General features: G+C 46.9%; 1 protein-coding gene across 2 annotated transcripts in view; it reads left to right on the plus strand.

Annotated features, from left to right (window-relative positions):
- The first annotated feature begins 5,554 nt into the window (after positions 1-5,554).
- ETV6 (ETS variant transcription factor 6) overlaps positions 5,555-22,515 on the plus strand; it is a 256,842-nt gene continuing 239,881 nt past the window's right edge. Inside the window, exon 1 of one of the 2 annotated variants that reach the window (XM_045464140.1) lies at positions 5,555-6,084. In XM_045464140.1, coding sequence (XP_045320096.1) covers positions 6,052-6,084 — 33 coding nt within the window. In that variant the 5' untranslated portion in view covers positions 5,555-6,051. The remainder of the gene's footprint in view (positions 6,085-22,515) is intronic. The other variant, XM_045464139.1, reaches the window with a different exon arrangement.

Consider the following 22,515-nt stretch of genomic DNA (forward strand, 5'->3'; position numbering starts at 1 on the left):
TTTTAACACTTATTTATCTTTGAGAGAGAGAGACAGAGAGACAGAGACAGAGCATGAGAGAGGTAGGGGCAGAGAGAGAGTGGGACACACAGAATCTGAAGCAGGCTCCAGGCTCTGAGCTGTCAGCACAGAGCCCAATGCGGGGCTCCAACTCCTGGACCATGAGATCATGACCTGAGCCAAAGTCGGACGCCCAGCCTACTGAGCCACCCAGGCGCCCCTTTTTCCACACATTCTTAATTGTTCATTCTTCCCCAGTCCTTGCCCATCCTCATCGCTCTTTTGGAGGATAAAGATTAGACATTCAGGTTCCTCTTCATGTTTGTATGTAGCAAGTCACAAGAGCCACAATTCACTCCCTAACACCCAATACAAGCCAAATAATCTACGTAATTATAGTTTTTAAAAAAGTCAGAGAGGGGCGCCTGGGTGGTTCAGTCAGTTAAGCACCCGACTTCAGCTTTGTTAGAAGCACCCATCAAACTTTGTTAGGAGGTAGGCTGATTTCTCCTTACCATCATCTGTGGTGGATTTCTCTTCCCTTTGCTCCAGACAGGAGTGAGAACCACTATGGATCTTTCCTCTCATCCTTGTCATTTTCTGAAATTTAGTTCACTTAAATTCCTCTGTACTTTCATCTCTCTTGACTTTTTAATTTTTTTTATGTTTATTTGTTTTGGGGAGAGAGAGAGACACACACACAGCGCAAACTGGGGAGGGGCAGAGAGAGAGGGAGACACAGAATCCGAAGCAGGTTCCAGGCTCTGAGCTGTCAGCACAGAGCCCGACGCAGGGCTTGAACCCACGAACTGCAAGATCATGACCTGAGCTGCCACTCAACCAACTGAGCCACCCAGGTGCCCCTAGGAAAGTCTCGTAGAGGAGTAGAAGAGCTGAGAGGAGACCCCTGGCATTCCAGGCCTTTGGCTAAGAAAGTTTGGGGGTAGGAGCAGAAGAGAACTGAGATCCTCTCCCAAGGCTTCAAGCTAAGGAAGATATCCAGCAGAGCAGCAAAGTGGAGAATAAGAGCTGTAAACTAACATTTGCCTGTAGGAAAAGTCCTAGTCCTGCCTTCAAAATATTCGAAGCCAGTGGTGAATTGAATCAAACTAAAAAATTATAACAAACCCCAAAGTCAGTTTGATTACACATCATACAGACTCAGTCCCAATCCTGGTGGTATTATAGGAGAAGGTATTAACCCTTTTTGGAGGGAAACATCATTTAATTCTTTGTCTACTGTGTTTTCACATAAAATGTCCGGCACACAGGAAACAATATCAAGACACGTACACAAATAAGAAAACATAACCCATGGCCAAGAAAGGAAAACATCAATAGAAGTGAACCAGGCAAGAACCCAGATTTTAGAATTGTCACAGTGTGACAAAAATGCTGAAGGACCTAAAGGAAAACATAGAAGCCATGCATGAAGATATGGGCAACTTCAAAAAAGTGACGGAGAATATAAAAAAAAAGGGAAATGCTAAAAGTGAAAAAACAGTGGGGATTAATCAGATGGGCTGGCTTGACAGTACAATGGAAACAGTAAGAGGAAAGAAATGTATAAAAAGATAAATAGAAGGTATCCAAATTGTAACAGATCAGAGTTACTTTAGAACTGTGGACCAAGTAACAGATCAGAGTTACTTTAGGACTATAAAAGGTCATGTGGTCTAATATTTGTATCAGTAGAGTAATAAAAGGAGAGGAGAGAGAACATGAGCAGAAACAATATTCAGACAGGTAATAGATGAGAATTTTCCAAGATGGATGAAAGATATCAACTTATAGTCCAAGAATTTCTGCCAACACCAAGAAGAATAAATACAAAAAAACAAAAACAAAAACAACTACACTTAGGCACATCACAGTCAAAATTTTGAAAACCAAATTTAGACCTTAAAAGCAGCTAGAGAAAAAAAAAAGATACTATACACAGGGAGTTAGAATCTGAACTACAAATGACTTCTAATCAAAAATAACGGAGACAGAAGTGGAATGACATCTTTAAAGTGCCAAAAGGAAAAAGAATCTGTCAACCTAAAATTTATATACTGCAAATTATCCTTCAAAAATGAATGTGAAATAAAGACATCCCCACACAGACAAAAGCTGAGAGACTTTACCTCCAACAAACTGCACTACAAGAAATGCCAAAAGTTCTTGAGGCCAAAGAAAAATGATACCATATCTGCAAGAAGACATTAAGAAGTACCAGAAAGGGCAAATATCTGGGCAAATTAAAAAGAAACATATATTTTAGTACCTTCATTATATACATGTATTTGCAATTTTTAAAATATCAAAATATTACCCCACAACGTATGTGGGTTTTATAACACATAGAAGTAAAACATATGCCAGTATCATAAGGGATGGGAGAGGGACAAATGGAATTATGCTGTTGTAAGTTTCTTACATATTCTGATAATAGAATACTATTATTTGAACATAAACTCTTATAATTAAAGGTGCAAACTGTAATTCTTAGAGGACAGCTATATTTAACGTAAAGGAGAAAAGCTACAAAGACAACCTAGGAATTTTAGTGGAATATGAAAAAAAAAATGCCCAATTTGCCAAAAATTCAGGAAACAAGGAATAGAGAAACAACTGATAAGCGGGAATAAATAAGTGAAACCTTCCCTCAACCATGATTATTGAAAGCTGAATGTCTTTGGAAATTAGCTTTTGCTACAGACTTGATGTTTTTCATGAATCAAACCTAAAACTACAAGGCAAAACAGAGCAACGTGTGAAGTTTGTACTGCAGTCAAATCATTTTGACATGACTAACATTGTTGCAATCACAAATAATATCAAGCTGCTTTATCGACTTCCTATGCTATCCGAAGTGAAAACGAGAGCAATATTTCTATTCCAACACACATTTACAGCAGCTACGTTTTTCTGACCCCAAACTACAATTCCAATAGTGGTTTTTGGATTTTGATGCAACTGAAAACTAAATTTCCGTGTTTAAAACCCACTTAACTGTGCAACTGAGGCACTTCCACCTAATTTTCCATTGAATGTGATTAATCTGCAATGTAATGGCATGCTAAAGGGGAAATATCAAGAGAACTTAATAGAATTCTAATAGAATTATATGAATGTGTTCTAAGCAATGAATATGCTTGACTAAAATCACACATTCATGGATTATTTGTCAGGACCTATCTGGGTGAGAAAATGTTTTCAAAAATGAAATGTGTAAAATTTCATTACAGATCAGCATTAACAGATAGATAAACAATTAGTTTTGATGATAGAGAACACTAATTCTGAACTGGTGTTCAACTTAGTAAAATGTTAATCCCCCCCTCCCGAAAAAAACTCAATTCCTCTCATTATTAGACTTGATTACAATTATTATTATTACACCTTACATTTTGTCAATAAAAAACGTGGATATTTATTTTCTCTCTAGTTATAGAAGTATCTACATAATATCCTCGATTCTACCTCTTTGCACACAAACCCTCAAATATTTTGTGTCTGGCCCTTTACAGAAAGAGATTGCCAACCTCTGGTCTAAACGTACAGTTTTCCATAACTATTGTTTTGCTTTGGAATCACACACTTTCTAATTCAAATTACTTCTATGAGTCACTCGGAGAAGGTCAGGAGGAAAGGAAGTTGAGAGTTAATTCAGTCGTGAGGTTAAATAATTGTAGCTAACATTGAGCACATATAATATGTAGCAAGTCTCAGGTAATTAGGTACCTTGTATATATTTGCTTGAACTCTTAAGAGATAGGTACTATTTCCCACCTTTAACAGAATGCTGAGAGTTGCCAAAGATGTTATTGGTAAGTGATACAGAGGTTTATAGGATTCAATCCAGCAATAGGAGTCAATGTCTGCAACATAAGTAGAGGGATCAAAGGCAGAGAGATAATGGGGTGGGGGGGGGGGGGGCGCTAAGGAGCTAAGGAGGGTGTCGGATGGGGTGGACTGCAGGTGGAGGAGTTGGTGTGGACATGAGCCCTCTTGGGGACGATAGAACTACCAGGTGACAAAAACTGCTGAGATCTCTGGAGGCTCACAAAAACCCATTTTTCCCACCATTCCAGCAATAGGACTCTTCCATCCCAACCCCCTTAATCACTTCTGGTTCAGAACGTTCTTTTGATGTGTGAAGAGGTCCGAACACATTTTATTACGTGGAGAGTTGAAGACAAGTGAGTAGGAAAAATCTGTAGGGTGGGGAACTGGGAAATCTGTCCTGTTTTACACACACACGCACACACACACAATACACACACAATTAGGCACATACTTATACATACGTGTTTATACGTTTGTAATATAATACCCATCTACACATTAAACTCCTATGTATGTATCAGCAGGGGTTTGGAATTTAACACATAATTATGTTCTCAGCGTTTTGCAGTGGACACTTAAGAGCGTGTTAAGAGACTACGAATGACAATAAAAATAAGAGAGCGATCAGACCACATGTGCTCAAGGCTAGAACCCTCAGCCCTGCCGGATTTTGCTTCCCCACGATTGTTTTTCCAGCCAAAGATTCCTCTCCTGGCGGGATCTCAGGGTCATCCAACCGGCCAATGACGGTTTCAGAGAAGCGGTCCCGGGGAGGGGTATTATGTTCGGGAACACGTCCTGTCAACTTTGCAGTCGAGTCACCTATTTCGGTTGGTAGCGGCCGCTATTTCTTTAAATGGACAGCGGATTTCGAAACGGCAGGAAGGGGGGGGCGCTCAGGAAAAGGAACTCAACCGCCTTTGATAACTGCCCAGCAGCCTTCCCTTCCCCAGAACGCGTGCCCGGTTGGGGAAGCGCCTGCGGCGGCCGCACCCCGCCCCCGACCCCCCCCCCCCCCACCACGGGCGCGCGCGGCGCCTGCTCTTTTCGGGGAGCCCACCTTCGCGGGGAATCCCCCCCCCCCCGCCCGGCAGTCCCCCCGCGTCTGCGGCGCGGCCGCCCGGCTTTGTCTCCGGCGGCGTCGCGCTCCGGCGCTCGCTCTCCCACATTTCCCCGTGTGCAGGCTGTAACCCGATCTCCCATTTCCTGGTGGATTCTCTTAAAGAGGCAGCGGTCGAGAAGCAGAACAAAGGCTATTGTTTTATTTCCTCCTTTGGATTCCGCGTCCTTACCGGAATGTCCCTTCATACATGATTATTCTCACTGCGTCTCTGCTGGGGCGCGGGGAAGCGGGGCGGCGGGGGGGTGGGGGGGGAACCTTGTGCATTTCAGGGTAGCTCAGAGACCGAGGCGGGGAAGGTGGGAGGCGTTTCACAAAACCTGTCTTGTGGTTTCTGGGGCCCCAGCGTAACGTTTTTTTTCCAACGTGTCTCCCCGGACCTGGCGATTGCCCGGCCGCGCCCGGGCAGCCGGGCTCCCGGCCCGCAGAGGGGATCACGGCTGCGCGGACGCGCGTGGGCCGCGCTGCGGGGGGCTGCGCCGCGCGCTCCGCTGGCGGCCCTGGCCTCGCGCGGCCCCGCTCCCCCGGCTTCCCTCCGCCGCCGCCCCTCCCCCCGCCCGGCTTTTATTTCCCCGATGCCGGGCTGTAACCCGAGCTTTTATTTCCTGGTGGCTCCTTTAAGAGGCAGAGCTCAGTGCTGGGAATTCACGTCAGTTTCTGCACTGAAACTCTCAAGATCAATGAGCAAAGCGCTTTCTCAGTTCTGCCTTTCAGTTTCTCTCTTCCAGGAAGGAAAACATTCGAGAGAGCGAGGGAGAGCGGCGGGAGGGCGGGGGGCGGGGGCGCCGGCCGCGGGTGGGAGGAGAGAGCGGGAGGCCGGCCGGGCTGCGCCCCGGGTCGCCGCGCCGCGCCGCGACCTGCAGACCCCGCCGCCGCGCTCGGGCCCGGCTCCCACGCCCCCGCCGCCCCGCGCACCCAACTCCGCCGGCCGCCCCGCCCCGCGCGCTCGCAGACCCCCGGGGCGGCTGCCGGGAGAGATGCTGCAAGAAACTTCTTAAATGACCGCGTCCGGCTGGCCGTGGAGCGCTTCTGGGTTGGGGAGAGGAAAGGAAAGTGGAAAAAAACTGAGAACTTCCTGATCTCTCTCGCTGTGAGACATGTCTGAGACTCCTGCTCAGTGTAGCATTAAGGTAAAGATCTTCTCCCCCTCCCCTCTGCGTGCTCGGAAACCTTGAGCTGCACCGGCCGGGGCAGTAGTGCTGGGCTCTTCCGAGGGGGCTGTTGCAGTTGCCTCGGTTGCAGTGAATTATTTGGGGCGCCGGGGAAGGAGATGCAGCTCGCGGCGGCGGCTGTACCCTTTCGTGTAACCTTGCTGCTCCCCCCGCCGAGCCCCATCTCGGCTCCTCGCCCCCCCCCCCCAGTCCACCCCCTTTCTTTTTGACAATTAAATGCCCGTCACAATTGGGCAGGAGGAACCCGAGTGGTCTCTAGACCTGTAAGACACCCCCGTAATTAGTGCGCTTTTGTAAAAAAAAAAAACAAAAACAAAAACAAAACAACAACAAACCTGCTCCTACTCCTACTGCCAACATGTGACTGAAATGTAACTTTTGTTCCGGAGGGGTGGTCTCCTTAGGAAAAAAAAAAAAAAAAAAAGTGACTGCATCTCCAACGGGAGCTGAAGAACTTTTTTTTTTTTTTTTTCCCCCTTAAAGAACTCCCGGGGTCAGATCAGACTGGATTTTTCCCCCCTCCTCTGATTGTAATTTCAAGCACTGTCGGAAAGACAGCCCTGGTGTCAGCTTTTCCTGGGCATTTGCACAATGAATTTCGTTCTTTCTTTTTTAAACCAAGGTAATTAAAGTTGCCGAGTGGTTATTGTACTCCGATGCATAGGAGAGTTGAGTAATCCCAAAGTAGAAAACTCCTGTGATGCATTATCTGAGTGACCAGGCAAAGTGACCTTCCCTGTTTGACAGTGCGGGGAGGGTATCTGAGAGTAGAAATCTCCCGGCTTTCTGGTGGTGTTTTGCAGCATTGTAAATGCAGGATGGTGGATGTTTGCAAACACGGTGTTTGGTTCCAGTATATGTACATGTGTATGTATCGATATCTATAGAGCCGGTGGTGCTGTGGTTTGTTGCTTCTAAAAAGTTGTAAAGTTTGCCACCGTGAGGAGGCAAGATGATTTGTCCATTTCCCCCAATTATTTTTCCCATCGCCGCATTTATTGAACACTTTATTTATTTCACGATTCCATCCGTCCCCCAGGTGGAAGAGCCTTCTGCTTCTGCCGGAGGCTGAAGCCACCGAAGTTTGTTTGTTTTTGGCTTGGGCCGTTTAATATGTGCTCATTGAGTGGACACTGCAGAAACAATGAACAAATAACCTGTTTTCCTCATCTGTGGGGAATTGGAGAAACCTTTCCTGTTTTAACATGGCTTTTCCATTAGGGTCTGTTTAAAGGAAACAGTATTTTATTATATTTGCTTGCTAGGTTTTCATAATCATACTCAGATTTTAGTGTTTCTTATCAGGTGAGATTTTCATGGATTTTAAGATAGGGCTAATGCGAACTTAAAAAGTGGGTTGGGTTTCTTTGTTTTTGCCTCACAGGAATGCCCAGTGGAACTTTTGTGTTTGTGTATACCTGGGGTTATCCGTATGTCTGTGGTGAAGGGGGTGTCCCAGTAAATAATTTAAGCTACTTGTATACTTCAAAACTAGTTTCTTTTGCTGTATAAATTAGATTCTACAGTGAGCACGGTATGGATCATCTATTTGGACGCTTCACAACACAGGGAACTGCATAATAGGGATTAAATCAGTAAATTGTATTTAATTCGATGGCAGTAACTCTGGCATCAGGAAAACTGGACCGGCTACGGGGTCCTCATTTTCGGGTGACCGCAACAAAAAGCTATCCTTTCTGTGACTTTTCTTGATACTTCTTTTAAAGGGACTGCATATCCCCACCGTTCTCATGGGCTGATTTATGTTCGTGCATAAATCAGAAAACTCCTACTGAGTGGCTGGTTCCGTTGTACTCCAGTGGGAAGAGTACAACAGCCCCTTTCCTTGCTCAGACGTGCAGAACCAGTCCCAAACCCAGACAAAATACCGTCTTAAATGTGACATAAAAATTTCTTCCCTTATTGCTCACCCTCAGTTTGTTTGTGTGCTTTTTTTTTTTTTTTTAGGTGCCTCTTTTCGTGACTTTGTATTTCCGTGTAATTGAGCTAGATTGAATGTTCTCCACTAGTAATGAAGTATCACTTTTATTTGGATGGTTCTTCACGGAGCCAGATTATGACTGTTCTGTTTGCTGAGACCGTGCATATGTTTAGGTGCACATAGGTGAGGTGTACTTTTTCCAAGGAGTTTGCTTAATTCGCTGTGTTCCAATAATAAGTGCTGCAGATCAAGGCCTGGGGATTATTCCGGGTCATCTGAAAATGTTCTGGTGATGTGTGCAGTGTTTCATTTAGTCCTTGGGATGTGGTACAGTGACTGCATAATAAAAAATGTTTGCTGGTAACCCGCAAGCAAGTACCGGGATTGCTTTTAGAGCCCAGTAAACAATAAACTTTTCTGCGGAGCAGAGAAGGAATGTCAGAAGCTGTCAAGGATGACCTGATGAATCTGATGGATTGAAGACATGTGACACGGAAGCGTGGCTCTAGGTGGAGAGATTTCCCTTACTCGTCCACTCCACTCCTGAAACCTTCCTCCCTTGGTCCTGTTCCTTACAAGCAGCTGGTCAGCAAGCGGTAAACTCGGCAGCTGGTGCGATGGCACACAGAGGCAGCCACGGAGGGAAGTGCTTAGTTTACTTCTGAGCAGTGTCTGTTCTACTAGAAAAGACCAGTGTACCATTTGGGTGCAATTTCTAAGGTGAAAGTTTTTGAATCAATCAGCGACACCTTTGTATGTATCACTTGTGTGGCAGTGGGTGACATTGGATGCCCGATAAAGCGCTTTTATATTTCTTTGGCGTTTTATAGGCATCTTTCCGTCACGTAGGGAGGTGACTGTCAGATGCGCATTGTACAGGAGAAGACAGGTTGACTAGCCCAAGGTCACCCAGACTGTCGCGGAGCCCCCACCGTTTCTCTGCATCGAGCTGCCCCACACGTGGAGTGACACTCTCGTCCAAGAGTTTAAATGCTTCCCTTCCTGATCATTGGGATTGTTCAAATGTAAGGACGGGGCAACCAACTATATGAAAAGTCAAATAACTTTTTTTCAGAGGATTGTGTGGCTGACTGCGCCGGTCATGGGAGGAAGGAAGGAAGAGGCTGTCTTTTCCATCATCAGCCTTCACCTTCAAATCACCTGTTCAGTGTTAAGTTCAGCCAGCTTGCTGTGGAACGTGGTTATGGCCCAGCAGACATAGTCCTTCATGTCTTGGTAGGCTGTTTTAGTCGTGAGGGCCATCCAGGTTACCAAAACTAGTGGTATAACTTCCTCTTCCCCTTTTCACTGCCCTCCTTACTTGTCTCTACTCTCCAATATGGTTGGCTTTCTTGGCAGAAATAAATCTTTTTTCTTTTTTTTTTTTTTTTGCTACTAACTTGGATGGATGGATGGATGGATGGATGGATGGATAGATAGATAGATAGAGTGAGTGAGTCCAGGTTTCCCCTACCGGACTCTGAGCTCCTTGGGTTTAGCGATGATTTTTGTATCCTGCTACCTAGCTTGGCACCTGGCATAGACATGTTTCTCAGTAATGTTTGCTGATTTGAAGTGAGGCATGGGAGGAGGTCATTGCCCTTTCTTCTGTTTGTCCCTGTGTACCAAAGGCTGACTTAACACCTGCATCCATTAGCTTGCGTCAAGTATTTAATAGAGCCACACTGCTCTCTCTCAGGGAGGCCTACGACACTCTCTGGGTGTCGGTCCAAAGATGATTATCAGTAGAATTTTGGTATAATAAAACTATTTTTATCATTTTGGTAAAGTTCAACAAAAACGTTTGTGTCTAAACAGACAAAGGAATTGAGTAAAAGATCATAAAAGGGCCTGAAGAATTACCTTAGAATCACGTTAGGCTCAGATTCGCAGGCTTCTAAGTTTCCCCCAGTCTCTCGGACAATTGAATCGGGGAACGTTCAGGTTTTCAGAGCTGGAAGACCTTAGAGATCACCTGGGCCAGCCTCTTATTTTCATAGGGAGGGGCTCCAGAGAACGCAGTGGCTTGGCTTTAGCTAATTGGTGACCGAGCCAGGTTGAGAGCAGCGCGGGCCGTGTTCTCAGGCCCCTGCCCTGCATTTGCTGGGTTCGTGGTGCATCCCTATAAAAGGCCAAGGACATTCGATACAATAGGCTGCACTCTCTCCGGCACTTCCTAGCTTGGTCCATTTTAATCCCAAGCCAGCTGGTATGAGGGCACGGAGGTATGTGCCAAGGAAGATGTGTGTAGGGGGGAAGCCCTGGGCCCAGAGGGTGTATTGTTAGATGTGAGAAGAGGAAGGAGTAGGAGTAGGGGATCAGGGAAGAGGGACTTGACAGACTTGTATTTGCACCACTGTTTGCAGCACCAACTTTTTTTTTTTTTTAATTGTAAGACACGCACGATGTTCTGTTTACTGTCTTACCCGTGTTTAAGCGTCCAGTTCAGTAGTGCTAAGTATATTCACATGGTTGTGCAACAGATCTCTGGAACTTTTTCGTCTCGCGGCTCGGAAACTCTGTACCCACTAAACACGAACTAAACACTGCATCCCTCTCCCCTCCTCCCAGCCCTTGGTAACCACCTTTCTGTTTCTATAATTTCGACTACTATAGTGCTGTGTGGAAGTGGAATCCTAGACTGTCATTTTGCTTATCGTAATGTCTTTGAGGCTCATCCACGTCGTACCGTAGCAGGTAATGCCTTTGAGGCTCATCCACGTCGTACCGTAGTGGGCACGGGATTTCCTTCTTGTTTTAAGGCTGCGTAATATTCCATTTTATGTGTATGCCACATTTCCTTTACCTGCTCACCCGCTGATGGAGATTTCGGTTGCTTCTGTCTCCTGGCTGTTGTGAATCAAGCTGCAATGAACTCAGATGTGCAGTTATGTCTTCGAGATCCTGCTTTTTAAATTTTTTTTTTTAACATTTATTTATTTTTGAGACAGAGAGAGACAGAGCATGAACGGGGGAGGGTCAGAGAGAGAGGGAGACACAGAATCTGAAACAGGCTCCAGGCTCTGAGCAGTCAGCACAGAGCCCGATGCGGGGCTCGAACCCACGGACAGCGAGATCGTGACCTGAGCCGAAGTCGGACGCTTAACCGACTGAGCCACCCAGGCGCCCCTTGAGATCCTGCTTTAAGCCCTTTGGATGTATGCCCAAAGATGGGACACATGGAATGCAGCAACCCCCTTTTTTTTTTTTTTTTTTTTTTTTTACAGTGTGTGAGAAGTCTGGTACTTCTGTGCTGGGCTGAGGGAACTGGGCCTGTTATGAAAAGCGCCCTTTCCTGAGGAAACCTTGGGTGGGCCATAGGCTCTTTTATCTAGGGGTGGCCAAACTTATACCTCAGTTGAGGTGTAGTAAGCTTCCTGTTTCACACAGTATGAGCTAAAAGCATGGCAGTTGGTCCTAGAAAAGTAGCTTCCTTCCTTCACATAGGTCAGTCAAGGGAAGAGGTACCCCTGATGTGGCTACCAGAGAACCCAAAGAAATTCTGTCAATCTGAGTTGAGCTGCGTGCACTCACTCCAAGGAAGGTAGAGGGGCAAGGAGGCACGGGGTTATTGGGACGAACGGGAAGAGCCGCTTCATTTTATTACCAACTGTGAAAAGTTGCCCTTTGGGGTGGTTCTCCCAGCTAAGCAGCGCAGTGTTAAATGAAGCCCCCTAGGGTGTGGGGGTTTACAAATGGCATATTTTTCTCTGTGAATGTGACTTTAGACAAAGCGCTGGTGTTCGTTTTCAGGCAGAGTCTGGCCCTGCCGTATTCGTTGTTAGACGTGTGTCAGAAACCAGTCTCTGTGTGTATTTGTTGCCGAGAACGAATGTGAGTACACTCAGGGTTCCCAGGCCAAAAGGGGCCCCGCTGAAAAACTAATCCCCACCACACCTAGTATTTGGGGAGTGGAAGAGTAGGCTGAATTAGCAAGAAGTTGGGATTATGGCCCATCGAACAGAAAACACATTCTTATTTATTTCTCAATGTACAGGAACCAGACTGACTGATAAAGCGTTGTTCACTGGGGCGTCTCAGGATGAGCCCCAGCGAATAGGCAAAAATGACGTGTGTTCCACATCACCTGTTGGTTAGAAATGAGTGCTACTGTGTGCTTGAAACTGTTCTTTCAGTGTCGAAATGGTACCACAAATATATCCTTTGCCTGATAAGCCTTTCTTCTGAGGTAGTGAAAATGTACAGTTCATCTGGTCTTTGTCTAAATGAGCTGGAGTTTTCAGACTGTGGGAGGATGGTGGGGGTGTTGAGTGAGGAAGGCATTAGCCCGAGTTTGGTAAGCGTGGACTCCCAGATGAGCATGGCCGCGTCTGGGTCCTGTGGACTATGCTTATGGAAAACTGGGGGACACTTGCATTTTGGAGCCTTCCCAGTTCTGTGATTAAAGGTGTCTGTCAGCTGTTTTAGTGGTCATTGCTCCTACCTTTTCTCCCCTTCCTCCTCCTTCATCACCACCACCACCAACGTCGTGTATGGAATACCCCTGTGTGCTGGTCTGTGTGCTAAGGGCTTTACCTACATTATTTTGCTTACTCTTCACAACTCTCTCGAGGAGAGAGATTCTGAAAGATTCTGAAGCCCGGAGTGTTTAAGCCATGGATTGGTCCAAGAGCTCACCTGCCATAGGTGGTAAAGCTAGGGCCTATCGTTCCAAAGCATTTTCCATGACTGTTCTTGGGTGCGGCCATCTTTATGAAGAGAAGTAGGAAATCGAGAGTGACGGGTGATGGTGGAGGCTCCCATGAGCCGGGATGAAGGGCAGGAATAGGGCTGCAGAGATGTTTATGAGGCCCCAACTTCCCTTCCCATTCTGGGTTCCCTGAAGGTGGATTTCTCCTCCCTGTTCCTCTCACGGTGGGGAGAGCTAGATGGCCACACTGTGCAAACCATCTTCGAATCAATGTCCAGATCTTCCATTTTTATTCCAATCTCTGGTATTCTCTAGCGATGTTTTGTCTTTCGACGGGTTTCATTTTGGGCCCTTTATGTTGTCAGAAACCTTTCTTTTCCGTCTCTGCCTTTTTCTTCTTTCCCCTGGCACCTAATTTCGCCTGAATGTGGGCGACAGGCTGTGCGGTGTCCTCTCATCCTGTCCAGCCTCTGGGTTGGATGCCTTTGTCTGTGTTACTCTCTGGTCAGTCTCTTTTCCTTCCACAGCTTTTTTTTTTTTTTTTTCCCTCCCTTGAAACTCTTCATACTGTCGATCAACGTAAAATTTTTCTTTAACCCATCCCTCATGTACATCCTCAATACTGTATGAATTCTAGGAATCTGTTTGAGATCTTTTCGGATATTCCCTGATTATCGCCTACCACCAAAGGAATCGTCTTTTTTTTCCCCCTCCCTCTTTCCTGATAGTCTGACCACACTGGCCTGGTTTATTTTACTTGAGTGAAGAGAGGATTTTGGCCATCTGACTTCACAACATTTTGGATTTGAATGGCTCTAACAAAGCCTGTCTACAGAGCAGATGTGGGGAAGGAAGCAGAGAGAGAGATGTGTGGAGGTAATAAGAAGGAATCTAAGAGCGCCCAAGCCAAATTTCTCATGAAACAGATGAGGAAACCGAGTCCGTTGGCATTTACTTATTAATTTATTAATATTTTATTGAGACAGAGCACGAGCAGGGGAGGAGCAGAGAGAGAAAGGGAGACACAGAATCCGAAGCACGCTCCAGGCTCCGAGCTGTCAGCGCAGAGCCTGACATGGGGCTTGAACCCACCAACTGTGAGATCATGATCTGAGCCAAAGTCGTACGGTTAACCGACTCAGCCACCCAGGCACCCCTGAGTCCTTTGACATTTAAATAGCATGCCTGAGATCACATTGTGCATTGTACCTGAGCCAGAGTCAGAATCAGGTGTTCTGTCCTTGGGCCATGTCCCTCTAACACTGGCTGAGGAAAAGTGATACAGAGCAGACAAGAATTCAGAAAGTGAAGCTTTATCACAAGGACTCCTATAGAGTTAAACCCATTTGTATGGCACCCCACAATGACTGATGATATTAATGATCATAATTATGACTTCCAAGTTAAAGACAAGCTTTAAGTTATGAGATTTAGGAAGTGAGAAAATGTAATGCATTTTGGAAAGCTATCCAACAAAAATGTTTGGCATAAAAATAATGTGAAGTTTTAAAAGGCTACGCTTCAGTTATCTGGATGAATGACTTACGAAAAATATGTTAGTCCCCAGTGAAGACAGGAAGGAGCTATCCAATAAATCTGTATGCTCACCAGACCTGTGTACTCCTTGGGGGTATTTTCCCTTTGTGTGTGGGAGTCAGACATACGGAAAACGATCTCATTTCCTGAATGACCTGAAAAGGACGCATCACCCTGCCAGCACGAGCACTAAGGGTGAGCGTGCACAATGATGTAAGTGTCGCCGCAGTGTAGTTCCAGTCACCTCTACTTCAGATTTTGATTCGCATTTTATTCTGTCTGGTGTTCTTTGGTTCTCATCTATAAAGTCGATTTCCCTTAAGAGGATTGTAAGTTGCTGGGAAGAGGGGGCCAGTCATTGCCTTACCGCCGAGGCCTCCTCGGGGAAGACCACAGACACGGGAGTGGACCGACAGGAGTGTGAATCCTGGTCCTTGAACTTGAATTTATTAATCTTCATCTTCAACCTGTGAACTCATCTGAAGTGGTAATAAAGATACGTGTCTCTTGGGATATGTCAATTTCATAATGCAGCAACTTACTTTGTTAAAGAAAAAAAAAAAGGTAGTTCTCTCTCCCTTTATGTATCCTCCACAATATCTAGATCTGGAAGGAGCTAGAGATTTTCTAGAGCGTGCCTACGTGATACAGTTGGTGCAGCGGCCAGAGATGTTGACGGTTTGCTCACGTGGCTGGTAGGTGGCACCTTCCAGAACCAAAGATCTAGGTCTCCCCAGTTGGCCGACTCCCAGCAAGCGTCCTTGCCACTGTCCCACTGGTTTCTCCTAGGGCTGGGGTCACTCAGTCCTGGTTGAGCAAAGCTCATAGTTTAACTTTAATTGAATGCAAGCCTTGACAATAGGACAGATGAGCCAGCTGCGGTTACATGATAATAACCAAGGCCTTTGGCATCTTCCAGTAAAGGTTTGAGGGAATGAATGGCTAGTACGGTTCTGAATAAGTTTCAAAGATAAAAAGAAAAGGAAAAAAAAAAAAAAAAAAAAAAAAAAAAACAACCCTAAGCCTGGAAGTACTGTGCAGTGACTCTAACTAGCATTATTACTCAGCACTCAAGTATTTGAACCTACTCAGGGATCCGCTGGTTCACACAGTTGCTTATTATTTGCGGCTGGGGCGAGACTTGAACGAGGGCATCGGTTCTTTAGTCTGCTTTTGTTGAACAGGCAGTTCCACGTCTGTCTGACCACAGAGCAGACACTGTTTGCTGCGGGGTGGTGAATTTCCAGTTTCAAGAGCCGGGAGTATATATGGCTCTTGGTGGAAGTTTATACAGAAGAGTCTGAGAAAGCCAAATTTGTTACTTTGGGCCATGAGGGAGCCTTTGTTTTTAGACGTTCAGGGACCGACGTATCTGTTTTCAGCAGCTTTGTTCTCTTTGCCGTGGACTTGAAACGCTTTCCTGAGTTTTCCTCTGCGTGTCCACGTTCAATGACAAGATGAAATGAATGACCCTTTTTGAGGCACAGTGGGGAGAATGTTGGCTCCTCGTCTGCTGACCCCATGCGGTGGGCGTGGGTGCTTTCGGGCTATTGGAAAAAGAGCATAGGTTTGGAAAGAAACCGTTCCTCTGCACTCTTCCTTGGAATACACAAGTGAAAGCTGGATATTTTCTTCTCAGCTGCCTTGTCCCCTCCCCAGTGGGTTATGACGGGCCATGTAACTTTATCTTTCTGGAGACTTATCTGTGTAACAGGCAGTAACCCCTGCTCCACTGACATCCCCTATATGTGAGGAAGCAGTAACCAAAGATGAGATGCTGACTCTAAACTATTTCCTGGAAGAAAGGAGCTGCAGATACAAATCAGGCTGGTAATTTAAAAAAAAAAAAAAAAAAAAAAAAAGAAGCCCCAAAGAACAGCCTGTTTGTCTCTGAAGTTACCCATTTCTCTAACACCTTTCCTTGTCCCCTAGTGAAAGTGTGGGTCTGGGTGTGGCCCTGGTGACAGCGTTGGGAGATGGGAAAGAAAGGAGAGGGCTCTGATCTGCCCGCCTGGCCACGGGTGTGGCCAGAGCAGCGCTGGGCTCCCTGATGGAGAATCCAGGTCAAGGGACAATTTAGAGTTTGTGTCATCCAAAGCCTACTAATTAATACTCAGATCAATACATCTGCACTGGGGTGGGCAAGAGGGAATGTCACCGAGACTTGATAGAATGGGGGGTGGGACTTTGCTGAGCTCTTTTCTGGATTGTTCTGAGGAGCTCAGCCAAGGGAAGGGGACTTTTCTCCACCTTAGTTCCTTCATTATTCACTGTTGCTTCAAGACCATTTGTCTTTCCCAGAGTGTCCTTGACCATCGAATCAGAGTCTCCTGCCAGAGGAGAACCACATAAGAGAGTCTTCTGACTCACCATATGGTCTAGCTGTGTCTTTTCACGTATAGACAGACTTGTGATCACAGGTGGGGCCCCCAAGGGGACAGAAGTGGATTCTCTTTCCTCTGGGCCCGTGTGTGTCCTTGTGCCCAGCTTCCTGACACAGAGTTGGTACACCCTCGTTTTGGGAGATGGAAAATTGGAAGGATTGGACCCCTGGTGCATTTTGTAGTCGCTGTGTCCTCCTTTTGACCTGAGATGTGGGAGGTTTCAGATCTGTGTCATGAGGTCACATGACTGGTACTTTGCACTGTTGAGACCCATGGCTCTCCTCCCTCATGGGTCTTGACATTAATGGCCAGTGATGGGTGGGGACAGCAGGTCAGGAGTCTGTCTCACTTGGTGCCTTTGATGTGGTCTGTGTTCGAAGTGAGGTGAACGAGGTGGGGAGAGCTGTCATTTGGGACTGAAATATGAGTCACATAGGTCCTTGGTCTGGGGGTGTCCTCTTCCCCCTGACCAGGAGGCCTGAATGACCCAAGGTGGCTGACTACATCCCAGATCTCCTGGAAAACTGCTAGCTCTTTATTTGACTTTGTGCCATTTAGTCCTTCCCTTAGTCTGCTGACTTGAATACTTTAGGATGAGGTGGAAGGAGAGACCTTATGAGTCGAAAAGGTAAGAGTTTTTACCCTCCCAGGGCACCTGGGTTGGGTGGCTCCGACGGTGAAGTGTCTGACTTCGCCTCAGGTCATGATCTCACGGTTCGTGAGTTCGAGCCCCACATCAGGCTCTCAGCTGTCAGCGCATGGAACTCCGCTTGAGATCCTCTGTCCCTCTCTCTGCCCTTCCCCTGCTTGCTCACTCTCTCTCTCTCTCTCTCTCAAAAATAAGTAAACATTGAAAAATTATTTAAAATAAAAAAGAGTCTTTACCTTCTGAAAACCGGAGACACAGAGGCTCACTTTCTGAATTTTGCATTGCGCTTTTTTGTGTCTCTGAGACTCTATGCCTTTGACTGTGAGCTGGGTGGCGATGGTCCATTTCTCTGCAGACAGAAGCCCCCTGTAGGTCAGATGTAGCTTTTGAACACAGTGGAATCCAGTGGGGATGTTGGAGGGCACAGGAGGGCCAGAGTGATGATCTTATCATCTTTGTGTTGCCAAGATAGGCGGGGAGATGGGCAAAGGGACCCGGGCGTTCAGATACATCCCAAGTGGGGCACCTATTAGAATATCCGTCTTACTTACTCCCACCCTTCCCGGTACTTTGGCTCTTCTACACTACCTACCTCAGGAAATGAACCAGGGGGCCCTGATATCAATGGCAGGATATTTATTGATCGTCTTTTGGGTGCAAGGGGAGATCTGTGGGACAAGACCTCAGAGGGAAAAGAACCCTAAAACTGCAAGAAGGAAACAAGGTCTAGAGCCATGCAGACCCGCTGAAAGGCCTAGTTATTCCTGCAGAGAGGGAAGAGGTGGCCCCAAGGGCAGAAGTCACCGTTACTTTGAGCTAGCTCTTCTGAGAATTCTTCTGTCTCGAAAAATTTGGTAAAATAGCCAAATGGAGCTTCTGTAAACCATGGGGAATGCCTATGTGTGCTTTTGTGGTTAGCTCTCGTGTTGAGCAGTCTGATTTAAGGGAAAGATGCTTCTGTGTACATTTCCATTTCAGTTGTGGTATTTGAAGGTTTACCATGGAGGAGGAGGTGTGGGTGAATGAGAAGACAGTCCTCTTGCCTCTTCCTTCAGTTATATGTAGGTTACAGGCGAAAGTAAGTTCACAACACATCCACTTTCTTATTCGGTCGGGTCCATTTTAGGATGGCCCGCAGAGCCCAGGGCAAATCCAGTCACTCTACCTTGGCGCTCCTGTTTCTGGACTGCCAGACTCAATGCCAACTGGATTATTGGAAAGAATTCACTTCACAGGCCTGGCTCCTGGATCGGTGTCTGTGATTCTCCGTGGGGTCTCGTATTAGGGCTCTCTTCTCTTAATCCTTTTGGGACTCTGAGTGGGGCCCGTGTTGACAAGATTATGCTACTTTGGGGAAGTTCTGGCCGCACACTTCCCCAAGCAGGGTGAGGCAAGTGTTGTCCAGCTGGCTGCCTATTGGGCAGTTGGCCATGCTTGGCACTTCTGAGTTTCTGGTATACCAGTTGCCAGAAAGGCAGTCTCTCAGCTGGTCCTGGTGTCCCCAGGGCACAAATGTTAGGCTCTGGAGGAAAATTTCGCAAGTTCGCATTCATTCTTTGTTTTCATGTGTGTGCATTTATGGCATTATAATTGAAGTGCATTTAAAGATGGCTCCACACTCCAAAGCCTAGCAAGTAGCTTCTTTGGGTCAGGGAGAGGTCCCAGGTAAAATGATTGAAGGCCCGTGCGCAAGAACGCGCACTGGAGGTTAGAATGAGCCTGCGCTAAGGAGAACAGTGAGAGGGTCGCAGACACCTTGCCTTTAGATGCTATTTTTAGTTCTAGTCATGACTGTGTAGTATGGCTTATGCTTCCTTGGGCATCATTCCGCTTTTATTCTAAGCGTTTGTTCTTGTGACTCTGCGTACATGCTCGTGTGCATGCTCACAAGATCATAAGTCACAGAAATTATGGTATAATCTGTTTTCTAGCTTATAGAGTGAAAGATTGCACAAAACCCAGCCTTGTGGCAAGAAAACCTTACATATAGATGTAAAATATATCTCCTTGGAGGGCTGGCTTTCTGATGGGCTATAAACGGATTGTTAAACAGCAATGTGAGGGGCTGTTAACAAGCTGTTTCTAGGAGCATCTCCCTGGTCTGGTCTGAAAAGGTAATGTGTACATATTAGAGCTATGAAATAGTTTTCCTGTGGTGTTTATACGTTGGTAGATCGTGTGTGTGTGTGTGTGTGTGTGTGTGTGTGTGTGTCTTCAGTGGTGAACGAACTGAAGAGATCCTTTTAAATGTTGTTTCTTTTCTTCTACATTAAGTGTCCACATTCTACCTTGGGCTGTGTTCTGGTTTTTTAAGCTGGCTTAAGTGAAGAGGTGTTTGGTCAGCCAAACTTCAGAAAGCTTCAGTTCGTTTATGAAAATACCCTATGTATGCAATCGCTGCTTTAAGGACTTAGAAGACACCGAAGGATGGGTAAATCACCTCCTCATGAGCAAAGTAGCATTCAGGTTTCCAAGTTCAGCAAAGCAGTGTTCCTATTAGGTATCTAATATGAGTGGAACTCCTTTTCACGGTCAGGTGTCCTAGCTGAACGTGGGTCCGTGCCAGTTTCTGCTACTATTGGATTTTAATGAGAACTCTTTCTTGTTACTAGGATGCCATGCTTCTCCTGTGTTCACAGCTGCTGTGTTAAAAAACAGGTGTCTCTTATAATCCTCTGCCTGGATCAGTTTGCTAGGCTGGCAAAGCCTCGTTATTATAGTTTTTATTTATTTATCTGTGCCCCACATAGGTCAGACACTGCCAGGAGCGGTTGGTGAGCGGGATTAATGTGAGAGAAGATCGTAGCTCTCCTTGGTGGAGGTTTCTGTGAAAAGAATCCATCTAAGATCTCACACCACAAAGACAGAGCTAAATAAAACTGTTCGGGATACGAATCACAGGGGAGAACAGCCAAAAGAAGGAGAGTAAATGAATAGTTCTGCCAAGTCACCTCTCCGTCATTCTTCAAAGGCCAACCTAAAGCCAGTGCTGCCACAAACGCCATCCAGGACTAAGGGGCGTGAGTGATGGCCCTTCTCTGGTCCCTGGCACAGTAACAGATTCATCCGCTGGTGCTTCTTAAGGCTGCTGGTCCCTAAGCTTCTGGAAGGCAGATGTTCTGTCTTCTCAGGCCTGGAAGGCAAGCTGGGGTCCTGCCGCACGCCTCATCCCTCTCACCCTGTTTTTTTCTTCTCCATCCTCACTGGTACTGTCTTCCCTCCGGCCCCAGATTTTTCAGGAGTCTGCCACCTCACCGTCCTACCTCCGTGCCCTACACTTTCCAGTCCAACCCACGGTGATTCTTTGCCGGCTAAAATTTGGTCCCGTGAGTTCCTTTTCGACGCTGCCCGTCAGGATGAAACCCAGCCCTTCATCACGGAAGGCCCGGTGCACTCTTCCTTTCCGGAACCCTTCTCCAACCTCCCCCTCCGTATTAGCTTCCAACCAAGACCTGCTCTTCTCTCAAACCACATAATGAGCTTAGTGCCTGGAATCTTCCCCTCATTCTTTTTCCGCCCGGTAGCCAGCCTGTCACCTAAAGCCCATTTCTCAAGCTTTCCGTGTTGCTGATAGGCACAGCGTCCTTCGACTCATTGAACATGCCTGCCGTTGGCAATGAATTCAGCGAGAGCCTATGGGGAACAGGAGTCTGAGGGATTCGTTTTTTATGTTTTATGTGTCCACAGTGCTTGGCACAGAGAAGGTCCAATGTATGTTAGCCAAATAGAGGTTTTTTTTTCAATCAACAAGTATTTATTAAGCTTCCGTTATGGGCTCAGTGGGTGCCAGGCTCTGTGATACGTAAGTGGGAAGAGGAACACCTTGCACAGTCGAAATCCTGAGCAACTAACCCTTAAAGGTAGAGGAAGGAAGAAAGAGAGCCCACTTTTGCTGCAGTGTGAGACCACGAGGCAAGGCTATCTGCACTGTCAGCCCCCGTACCTAAGGTGCTCGTGAGAGACTTCAGCGCTGGACCCACTCACACTTTCCCTCTTGATTGCCCACCTTCCAGAGAGGAGCACAGATAGCTGGAGAAGAGGCTCCAGGACCTTTAGGCCAGATGTGAAGGGAGAAGCATGGAAAGCCCCAAATGAGTAAACGTATATACTGATCTGCCCTCTTTCTTGGCTTGGCTCGGGATGCCTCTGGGTCCGGGAGAGAGAGCTGATAGCTGTGTGTTGCCACCACGTGTAGCCTTGACATCGTTGGCCGTGATCCTCTGGGAACCAGCGGCTGGTCGCCACTGCGGGGGGCTGCCCGTCGTCCCCTCCCCTCATTCCTCTCCCGGCTGGTTGGCAGAGAGAGCCTGAGAGAGCAGCACGGCTTCCTGAGCCTTCTGTGAAGTCTGTGATTGCCTTGCCAAGTCAAGGGAGGAATCTGACCCTGCACTTGGGTCAGCCCTTTTCAGCTTTCTCCTCCTGATCCCGTGTTCTGTTCTGTCTCCACTTATCTGAGCCGCTGATCTCCTTGGAGCTCTTATTTTACTCCCAGCATGTTGCCCTGGGGGCCTAAACTGGAGAGAACACCTGAGTGTGCCACAGGACTAGAAAAACAACTCAAAGCCATGTCTTAGGGGCCGGATGACGGCCTCACCATTTCTCTTCACACTGGACAACTCAGTGCTCCTTACTTAAAGAGGAAGCTCTTAGGAGATTGTGTTAAGGGTTATGAACAGTCTGGTAAGTGGGAAATGGACCAAGAGGGAAAAGTCAGGTATTTTCAGATACAAGCAGACATCCCTAGATCTTCCACACAAGCCCAAACGTCTCATTTTCTTATTCTTGTCTGCCATTAACATACAGCTGGGATGTGGGGCATTGGGGATATGGGAAAAGTTTCAACTTCCTGAACCCAAGCAGACCCCAGCAAAGGTTCCCCAAACTGTCACCTGCCAGGTTTTCCTGGCTACCTGTTGGGGTGGGGGGCGCTCTTTTCCAGACCCACACCGCAGCTGCCGGGCTAGCCCTCCCGGCCTCCGTCTCAGCTTTGCTGCAGGGGACCCGTCTCCACACTGCTTAGAGTGTCTAGGCCTTTCTGTCCCCGCCGGCAGCCCGAGGTTTCCCTGGCCTCTCTCAGATCGGCTCCAGGAGGGGTGGTGTGCAGGTCAGGAGCTGTTACAGCCACACTGGGGAGCAGCAAGGGCATCGGCCGGCGTGTTCCCAGTGCAAGCACACATTTATGGAACTGCTGAGGTGGGGGTGGGCACTAATGGTGCACCCTCGGGAA

Source organism: Leopardus geoffroyi, chromosome B4 (genome assembly GCF_018350155.1).
Source record: "Leopardus geoffroyi isolate Oge1 chromosome B4, O.geoffroyi_Oge1_pat1.0, whole genome shotgun sequence".
NCBI lineage: Eukaryota > Metazoa > Chordata > Mammalia > Carnivora > Felidae > Leopardus > Leopardus geoffroyi.